Source organism: Gavialis gangeticus, unplaced genomic scaffold (assembly GCF_001723915.1).
Source record: "Gavialis gangeticus isolate Ggan-Ray unplaced genomic scaffold, GavGan_comp1, whole genome shotgun sequence".
Lineage (NCBI taxonomy): Eukaryota > Metazoa > Chordata > Crocodylia > Gavialidae > Gavialis > Gavialis gangeticus.
This window is the reverse complement of record NW_017728996.1, coordinates 31,754,774-31,765,278: the sequence shown is the minus strand read 5'-3', so window position 1 is coordinate 31,765,278 and position 10,505 is coordinate 31,754,774. Positions and strand designations below refer to the sequence as shown.

General features: G+C 40.4%; 1 protein-coding gene across 3 annotated transcripts in view; it reads left to right on the top strand.

Annotated features, from left to right (window-relative positions):
- The window catches only part of RAB27A (RAB27A, member RAS oncogene family), a 59,178-nt gene that overhangs the window by 32,161 nt on the left and 16,512 nt on the right, over positions 1 to 10,505 (top strand). Inside the window, exons 1-2 of one of the 3 annotated variants that reach the window (XM_019504246.1) lie at positions 1,852 to 2,073; positions 9,746 to 9,919. In XM_019504246.1, coding sequence (XP_019359791.1) covers positions 9,767 to 9,919 — 153 coding nt within the window. In that variant the 5' untranslated portion in view covers positions 1,852 to 2,073; positions 9,746 to 9,766. Of the gene's footprint in view, positions 1 to 1,851; positions 2,074 to 9,745; positions 9,920 to 10,505 lie in introns of those variants that run through there. The other 2 variants (XM_019504244.1, XM_019504245.1) reach the window with 2 other exon arrangements.

Here is a 10,505-nt window from a genome sequence, read left to right as displayed (position 1 = left end):
GGCTCGTGGAGAGCCCCCCATGCAGTGGGGGACAGCAGGGATCGCCTCCCTGCCTGGCAGCACCCAGTGAGTCGGGTTGTGGGTTTTTTTGTTTTTTTTTTTTTCCCCAAGTGCCAGGAGCTGGGGCGGGCATTGTTAGGCTGGTGGGGATGGGCCTGGCTGATTTGGAGATTCAGCAGCAGCAGCCGAATCTCCGAACCAGCTCTGGCTGAATCAATTCGGGATAGTGATTCAAATTGCTGAATCAAATCGCTGTCCCCCAAATCAGCCGAATCCAAAGCAAATATTAACTGCTTCGCACGGGCCTAGAATTTAGCTTCTGAATCTCTTCACCTAGGGTGATGCACAGAAGAGCCCGGAGCCCAAGCTTAAGTTTGTAGGGCTACAAGTTGGAAGAAAAATCATTTCAGTTATAAATGAACAAAATCAATATTGATTTGGTAATGATGATAAACAGAACCGTATATGATATTGGTTTCATATAAGCTAAGCCAAGCCATGTATGGGATGTTTTTTGGTTGTTGAAGCACTTTTTTACAGATGTAGATCAGCAGCAATCCATATTTTGGATGGTTTGATCAGCAGTAGATTCCCATAGTGTCCCAAAATAGTGATGCCTTTTGAGTATGCTGCAACTTGCTAACACCTGCTCCTTCATCTATTAAGTGCCAGCCTGACATGACCACAAGAAAAATACCCACCTTCTTTTCTATACTGCTCCTTCTGTAGCTTGCCTTTTGCCTTTCAGATCAGACTGAGGACTGACCTAGCTCCAGTGAATCACTTTTTATCATCAGGATTCAGTACTCACTGGATACAAAAGACAAGGTACTCAGCAAAGCTAAACTGACAGATGTAGTTCTTTCTGGCCTGTAACCTGTAATGAAAATCGTAAAACATTGGTAAAAACTTCTTCTGTAGCTTACGGTAACTCGTGGCTAGGTCACATGACCTTTTTAAAATGATAACTACTGTGTGAATTAATTATAGGCCTAGTCTTTGTCATTTGGAGAGTTTTAATTAGTTTGTCTCTAAACATCAGTCTGTGGGATATGTTGAATCATACAAGTTCATTAATGACTTTGTGGTTGGCTCCCCTTGATAGTGGAACATGGGAGCAAGTATTGATGCTTCTGCCTAAAATCCTGTTTTGCCATGGGGAAGTGGTAGCCTTAGCCAAGTGGTTCCAAATGCAATATTTTTAGAGAGGGACAAATGATTTTTTTCTCTCTTGTGTGGGGGAAACATGAAGTATAAATATGAGGAGAGAGTTCCTTTGTTGCTACCTTCTGTCTCCAGTTGTCTCAAAGTTTTAAAACGTACTTAGCTTTTGCTGTGCAGAAATTTGGAGGGGTTTATAATTTTTCATGGACATTTATGATGTCAGTCAGAAAATTTGCTTTACAGATTTGAGCCAAGGAGTTGCTTTTATTATTACAAAATGTCCTTCTTTTTTTCTTTAGAAATATATGGTAAAAGCCCTACCATGATCAAAACACCTTTTGTGTTCAGCTGTATATACAGATGGAGAAAGACAGTTAAACATTGCTAGACAGTAGAAATTGCTGACATGTTGTTTCCTGTCTGAGACAAGAAAGTGTGAAGTTGCAAATCATACTATAGCCATTGTGCTTTTAAAACTGAAGTTTAACACTTGTGATCATTATATCATGTGCTTAATTGAGTGATATTGTCTCTATTGGGCAATTGCGTATAAAAATGTAGCCTCTCTCTCTCATGCACATATGAGAGATCTGATCTAATTACTTTCATCTTCTCCTTTGTGGAATATATACAGCTACCTTCCTGGGGAGCTCTGTGTTCAGGAAACAAATGGGTCATGTTATAAGCTATGTAATTGCTTCCCAGCCGTGCTATCAGTCAGCTCCTCCTTTACACATGCAGACATGAAGCACTCCTTTTTATCTATAAACAGCCACTGACATATATGCAAACAGGTGACACGTAGGCTGCTGCTGACTGTGTACTAAACAGGTGGAGCTAGTAAAAGTGCTCCCACTAGGAATAAATCTCTGAGTAGACCAGTATATTTCTTTAACATAGTGGAAGGAGGTAAGTGTTTATAACTTTTTGGTTTAACCTTGTGTTTAACAGAGAACAGTTTGCTTAGAGCATGCATGTGGGTGGTAGTTCAAGATGCGTATCTGTGCCAGTGTATTTTTTAACTGACAGTTTAGTCTGTTTTTCCATGAGCTGCACCTTTATCACTGTAAACTGATCTATTTTGCTTCCTACCCCCACAAGCTGTTTGGCAGAACAGGAGCTACATGTTTTACTGAAAGCCCAACACTTGTCTGTGTATATAGAGCACTCTCTGAGCTTTACTGTGGAGGGGAAATTCTGCATGTCAAGCCAGTTTTTCCTGTAACATATTCAGGAACAAAGGTGCCACAGTCTTGAATGTTTTGTCACTCAATACAATCATGGTATTGTTTGTAACCAAATGTGCCCTGGTCAAAATATGACCACATAAAACTGAGAGAAGATTATTATGGAGTATGTCAATATACTCCTTTAATAGGATCCTGCCATTCATCAACAAATGGGGAATTTTTCTTTTTGGCCAAGTAGTAGATACTAGGCATAACGAATGGAAGTGCTATAGACCTGGCTATCTAGATAGAGACTATGTTGATTATACAGTTCTTATGAATGATACAAATTGGTAGTGGTGCTTTTCAGACTTTCACATTCTCTGTCCATCTTGCCACTGGACTAAGTGAAGTACTGACTATAACCAGAACACAAGCGGCCTGTAAAAAGAGGACTGGAATGCTTACTGTGGAGTGTGAACTGTTCCTCAGTGACTTTGTATTCTCAGCTGAAGAAATAGCTCTCATATTTACTGCCCACAAACGTAATGCTGGACAAGGATCTTTCCATGCATATTTCAGACCTCTTGCTAGGTTTTAGTTCCATCCCATCCTTCCCTCAGATTTCCTTTCCTTAAGGGGAAGGGCACATGAAAGTAAGAAGAATGGACTAGATGGTGTGCTACTATGGAAAGATTACCACAAACTTAATTAAAAAGAATCCTATGATGGAAAAAAAAATTATGGTTTTATATAATAAATGATGAAGTTTCAAATATTACCAGCCACAGTTCTTCATCCCCTCTTGATAGTTTCTCAAAAGATGAATGGAGGCTGTGTTTATTACTGATAATTGGCATGTATATAGCACCTTTTGCCTCCAATACTAAAGAATTTCACAACCAATGTCCATACAATATTAGTGAAAGGGGAGCATCTTGGAGCAAGGGCAGCAACTGATCCTGCACAACAGAAAATGTGTAAAGCTGGGTGATGCATTTTTGGGTAAACTCAAATTGATTGAAGTTCCACGTAGCAATAGTATTGAGAGCAGACAAGAACTTTCCTTGAAGGTAAAAAGCAAGAATATCAGCTTATCTTTCTTGGAAGGCTGAAGGACTGACCTGATCCATTCCAAGGTGGTGGAGAGCAGATGAAATCTTTGCCCCAATGAATTCCCTAATAGTATTACAAGGGCTTTGGTAGGCACAGGATTTTATCCTCTTTGTATTTCAAACCTATGGCTTAGGCCGCTAAGCTAGCATCATCATCTGCTCCTTCATCACTTTGGGCTGTGGTGGCTTTGGTAGATGAAATATGCCACTTCAGTGCCAGGCAAACATACCAGGCCATGCATGTGATGCATTTCTTTTTAAAGAAAACTTAATTGTATTAAGGAAAAAAAAACTGGAGATAAAATCTGTGTAAGTATTAAAGGCTTTGTTTCTCTTTATTGTACTTCCTGAAGAGTTCTGCTATTAAATGTAAGTTTTGAGATCATGTAGTAGAAAGTTGGGTGCTTCTGGACTCCCAAATTGTAAGATGGAGGGTGGAGACTACTTTTTAAATATTTGTACAGGGAGGAGGACAGGACTTGAATCTGTCAAGCATCTCTTCAGGGTTAGGTTAGCAATTCCAGAGCTTTACAATGAACACTTCCTGGAGACATGTGAATGGTATGTTTATCATAAGAGGGTGTGTCTGGGGGCTTAGGCACTTCACCAAGCTCAAGAAACAACCATTTTCTTCTCAAACGGTTGATTAGAATGTGATTTCATTTACTTCCTGTCAAGAGACTAGTCCCACTTCCAGTATTTTGCAAATGATGTTAATTGCTACCTATGTGCTGAATTAAAGCAAAGGCCAGATAAGTCTTTCTTATGTGAAAGGTTATCCAAACAGATCTTATTTGTAAGATAAGCTATATAAGTATCTTAAATGTTTGTCTATCTGTAGCCTTAGTTTAATGGGCAACTCTTATAGTAAGTCTTAGCAAGAAATAGGTAATGATAATTTTATTCTTTTCTAAGTTCTGTGCCCACATGTTAACTTTCTCACCCCAAAAACAAGTTAGCAGTAAAGACTGCCTTTACCACTAGTGCCATGTTTTATTACCAAAACCTCAGGTTCTGAAGACCTAAATCTAGCTATAATAATACAGATGAGATGGGACAAATACTTCTGAAGAGGGAGGGGTGACAGTCAAGTTAATAACTTCAAGGATACCTGTCTTCATAGTATATGGGCCCAAGACGGACATTTTCAGTAGTTAGGCCTTTTTTTAATCTCCAGTAACTTTACTAGTCTTTATGCAGAAAATAATTTATGATTTAAAAAGAGGGAAGGGCTTGCACAGGACTGTAAGAGGACTTGGAAAAAGATGTGCAGGCAACATCACAAACTACATATTGGAGTAAGAAGCTTTGAGAAATCAGTCTTGAGATTTTTCTGTTGGTGTCTTTATCTCCTAATATGTATCAAAAGAAACTGCTAGATAGGTGGTCTGAGTTTCCTCCTCTCTCTTCTTCCAAAAATGTTTTTGCCAGTGTTTTATGAGTACCAGGATGGATCATTTATTTTAATTGTTGGTTAAAGCCTTTTATCACAGTATCTTACTGTCTGCACTAGCTCTATTCAGCGTTTGTTTTTCAAGTTGAAACATAGGGTATTTCTGCAGGTTTGGAGTCAAAGAATGGTATGTAGAAACGTTGGCTGCTTTCTGCTCTGAGGTTTTGATATAATTACTGAAATTAATTTTGTTAGAATGTGATCATGCATAGTCAGTTTAGTTCACTATGACTTTTGTGGAGGGTGTAGGCATTAGGGCTGTGCAAAGCTTCGGGCCCTGACTCGATTTGGTGGCCAAATCTCCAAATCCGAATCTAATCAGGAGACCCTTTAATCTTACCGAATCGAATTGGAACCCTCCAAATCGATTCAGAAAGATTCAGTGATTTGGACGTAGACACAGCTTTTAAATGTTTTTTCTACATAACTCAAGGTACCAGCCAGCTTGTGAATGCTGAGATGCTGGGGCGGATTGAGCATCCCACAGGAGTGTGGGGGGTCCCCAGCGCGCTCGGCAGCAGACCCAGAAGTGACCAGAAGTACTTCCAGTCCACTTCCGGGTCTGCTGGGGAGTGTGCTGGGGGGCTCCCCCATGCCCCCCCCCCAGCTGGGTGACTGGTGCCTCCTGGGTCTGGGGGTGTACCCGGGGACCCCCACAGCCAATTGCTGAGCCAAGGGGGCGCAGGGGAGTCCCTGAACACGGTCCCTGGCAGACCTGGAAATGGACCAGAAGTACTTTCGGTCCACTTCCGGGTTCACTACCGAGCATGCCGGCAGCTCCCAACTGCGCTCCTGTGGGATGCTCCATCTGCCCCACCATTGCAGCATTCATGAGCTGCGCCTGATACCTCAAGGCATGTAGAAAAAACTTTTAAAGCTGTGTCTATGGCTGAATTGCTGATTCTCCGAATCAGCACTGAATCTTCAGATTTGGATTTGGCCGAACTGAATAGGGGACAGTGATCCAAATCAATCATTGTTTCTGATTTGGGCTGAATCCAAATCAAGTACAGCCCATTTTGCACAGCCCTAATAGGTATGAATAATTTATGTATGTCTGTTGTTCATTGTTAAACCTTGCCCCAGTAGGGTTCCTTCATGAATAAAAAATGCGACTAACCCATGGGGTAAACTTCCAAGGAACAAGTGGCAATTATGTGCCCAACTCCAGTTGAAAGTCAGTGGGTAGAAAGCACTGTTTGTGCCTTTGAAAATCACTCTTATCTATATATTGTCTGGGAAGTCTTTATCACACCAAATTGGCTAATTCAATTTACCACAGTCACGTTCCATTTGAAAATACAATTTTGCAGTAAAAGCAAAGCTTTAAAGGCAACTTGCATTCCTACCTCAGTGATGACTGCTGACACCAATACATTTGAAGTCTGGACTTTGTTCCAAATCTCAAGTTGTGCACTGTTGTTTAAGGAATGAATTACTGCTATATAAGTGATGGCAGAATTTTACTGCTGTGGATGTAACTGAGATGCTGAAGATTTGGTGAAGTGCTTAGCCTTACAGCTTGATGTAATTTTGAGCACAAAATAGCATTTAAATTCTAATAATATTCACATTGTGCAGTTCACATTGTACACTTAGGATGGAAAATAGAATTCCTTCCAGTTTTTCTTTTCATATTTTGATAACTGTTTCTTTCTTGGTAATTGGTAGTCTTTGTGCTCATTTTCTATTGCCTTCCAAACTGTTGCTTCAGGCTTTTGTTTAGATAGTCTTTTCCTTTAAAAATGACATAAGGCAATTCTGTATTGTTTATTTTGGAGGAAAAGGAGGTCAGTAGCTACTCAACAGGAAAGTACTAGAGAACATTGACATCTGTTATCGTGGACACTGAATTTTGCTGCAGTTGATATGGTACCTCTGTGAATGGTTTGTTCTTTCTACTCTAGTTTTCACTTCTGGATTTTGAATATTTGATACCTTTTTATTTAACTATAATGACTGAAGAAGTAATAGTGTAAGACATATTCAAGCACCTGGATTGGTAAAATAATTCAAACTTTCACTAAGAAAAGAGAAAATTCTCTCAATATATTTTTTGTTGTATTACAAACTTGGAAATGAGATTTTTCACAGGACAAAATATTTCTCAGCTATTTTTAAGTGAAAAAGAGCCTGTTTTGGGAAGAAAAACAACTACATGTCCCTCTTCTCTACTTCCTCAGACTTAACTAGAGGCATAAGAGGAAGGGAGACCTGCATGGAACATGGAACAGTGCAATGTTATTCTTAAGGCCAATATCTAGAAACCTGATGGTTTACAAGAACCTCAAACCAGACCCTTTTTTAAAACGCTCTACTGCACTAGACACCACCAAAATTGCAGTACATATAGTGTAAATCCCTAAATTGGAATGTCAGTGGCGATCCCAGATGAAATCTGGTACTTAGCACAGCTTTCAGCATACTGCATAAGTGGGGCTGGATCAAGTCCACATCAGCTAAAAAACCTTCTGCCTCCTGTAGGTCACTGCTTATCAGTTGGGCTGCCCTGACTCCTGTCTCCTAATGGCAGAAGGTTGAGGTAGTACTGTACAAGCTCAGAGTCCCACCCCATCTTAATTCTCCTAGGGAGGATGGTGCATGCAGTCCACTGTTCCCAAGCCCACAAATAACACCCTGTTATTGGGTGAGCATTATTTTAATGCACTCAAATCTTGTTTCTCTTTTGCTCAGTACCTGTTTCCTTTTTAGACACCAGCCGTCCAGTCCTGTGCTGATCTTTTACCTGCTGCTGTTCCTTTCCTATGCCTTTCCCTAAGTCCCAGCAGTCTGGAGTGCCTCTTCTTTGGTTTCCTTTCACTTCTCCATCACCAGTTTACTACAAAGCTTAGCTGGTGATTTGCATCAGGAGTGTGGGAGTTCCATTGATCCTTTCATTGACAGTAAGCTTTGGTGTGGCCAAACTTGGACAACGTTGAACACTTTGAAGACAGAGGCCCCTTCAAGGTTTTTCCTTCCCAACCAGATACTTCTGTGTAAAAGATGTATGAAGGACTTCTCTTAAGCGCTTTAATTTTTGTTGTTTGCTGCTATAAAGGAGTGTGAGAGCTGAGGGAAGGAAGGGGGGTTCTGTGCCCTGCACTCAGTGCCCTGTCCATTGCCCAGGCCTGGCTGTCTAGGAAAGAGGTTCTGTCTGGGACAACCCAGGTGATTGTCTTCAGTTTACTCATCCGGGCATGTCTCCAGGAAGAAGTTTCACTGAACGGCATCCACAGGCTCCTAAGATACTTTTGAGGGGCAGAAGGTACTAGAAGGTGTTCTTTGCTTGGGGTGCCTGCTCACCCCATAACCTGCACTCCTATTCCTTTTTTTTCATCCCAAGCATTCAGTTGTTATACAGTTAGCAGCCTCCTTCTACCCTTTGAAGGAGGCTTGTAGCTTGCTAATGAGCTAGACCCACCCTGCCAGCATAACAAATAGACTTGTCAGTGATCACAGAATCATAAAAAGTTAGGGTTGGAAGGGACCTCAGGAGGCCATCCAGTCCAACCCCCTGCTCAAAGCAGGACCAGCCCCAACTAGATCATCCCAGCTAAGGCTTTGCCTATCTGGGTCTTAACCTCCAAGAATAGAGAATCCACAACCTCTCTGGGTAACCTATTCCAGCGCTTTACTACCCTCCTCGTGAGAGTTTTTCTAATATCTAACCTAAACTTCCCTTGCTGCAACTTGAGGCCACTGCTCCTTGTTCTGTCATCTGTCACCACTAAGAACAGTCTAGCTCCAAAAGCATCTGCTTTTGAGGAATAGTATCAGAGGCAGGACATTTGTAGTGATCCATTCCCTGTAATACTCTCACAAGGTTACATCCTTAGCCGCTGTGATTAATAACCATGATGATCTTATCCTCCATGAGTTGTCTAAACCTTTTTGATTAGTTACGGTACTGGCCACCACAACATCCTATGACATTGAGTTCTATATATTAATTATTCAGTCTATAAAAAATGTACTTCCTTTTTGTCTGTTTTAAACCTCCTGCTTCATAATTTTACTGGGTGTCCTCAGTTCTTACATTATGAGACATGTTAAATAAGCTTACTATTCCCTGTTTGTGTACCATTTACAATTTTATAGACTTCTTTCATATCTCCTCCCATTTATGTCTTCTGATTATCTTGTCATGTGGAATTCATTCCACACCTCTGTGTTAGTTTTGTGTGGGAGTTCCAGGTCTAGTTTATTCTTTCAGGAATGTGATGACCAGGACTGCACATAGGGTTCAGGATATAGACATACTGTGGATTTACAGTAGAACAGCAAACAGTTGTGTTAATGGGGACCAACCCTTGCCGTTGAGCAGTAAGTGTATGCTGTAACTTCTACTTCTGCATGCTTCTATAGCCAGACAAGTGCAGCAGAAACATTGCAAGTTTAAACCGCTTTCATTTAAGGTTAAATGTATAACTACTTCGTTCATTTTTACCATTTTTGGAGCAATCAGAGGTAACAGTTCTATAGAGGTGATTTAAAAGGAAAGATACTGCACAACAGAAACAGTGTGTGGTTGTTCGCCATTCTGCTATATATGGTGGTATAATGATATATATAATTTTATTTCAATTCTTTTCCTAATGAAACCTAACATTTTATTGTTCTTTTCTTCAAACTAAGCATTTCTGTTCAATCTTTGCCATACAGATTATTTTTCAACCCTTTTATTATCATCATCATCATCATGGTTCATTGCTGGACCCTCCAGGTTCTTTATATCCTTTGTAGAATGTAGTACCAAAAACTGGACACGGTCCTCTTGCTGAGAGCTAATCGACCTACTGGCTTGCTTTTGGTAATGAAATGAATAATCTTTTTTGTTTTTTAAGGTAGTCTACTAAGTTCTCACTATGTCTGATGGGGACTACGATTACCTTATCAAATTTTTAGCTCTTGGTGACTCTGGAGTAGGAAAGACCAGCCTTCTCTACCAGTACACAGATGGCAAATTTAATTCCAAGTTCATAACAACAGTGGGCATTGACTTTCGGGAAAAGAGAGTGGTAAGTGGAAGCAACTTTATATGCTACTTTAAACATGGAACTTTTTAAAATTCAAAATGAAGCTAGCAACTGCATGAAAAATACTCATTTAGAAAAAATGGATCTGCTGATTCTTAGCAGTATTCATTCCATGGCCACTGTAATCAAGTACATGTGACATGTATACAAGACTTTCCTTCTCCTAAAAAAAAAAAAAAAAAAAAAAGGGAAATAAACAAAGTCTGTTCCTAAATAATCCTTTTATTACTCCTCTTATGAAGCAATGGGCTAACAAACCGTAGTTGGTGAGATATGTTGACAGCAATAACGTTTGGGTGAGAACTTATGAAAATTAACTTCCATTCATATCATATCATAGAAGTAGGGTCGGAAAGGACCTTGTAGATCTTCAAATCCGACCCCCCCGCCTGGGCGGGAGAAAAGACTGGACTCAAATGAGTCCAGCCAGGTAGTCATCAAGCCTCTTTTTAAAGATCCCCAGGGTAGGAGCCAGCACCACTTCCCTAGGAAGTTGGTTCCAGCTCCTAGCCGCCCTAACTGTGAAGTAGTTCTTGCGGATGTCTACTCTAAATCTACTCTCTAATAA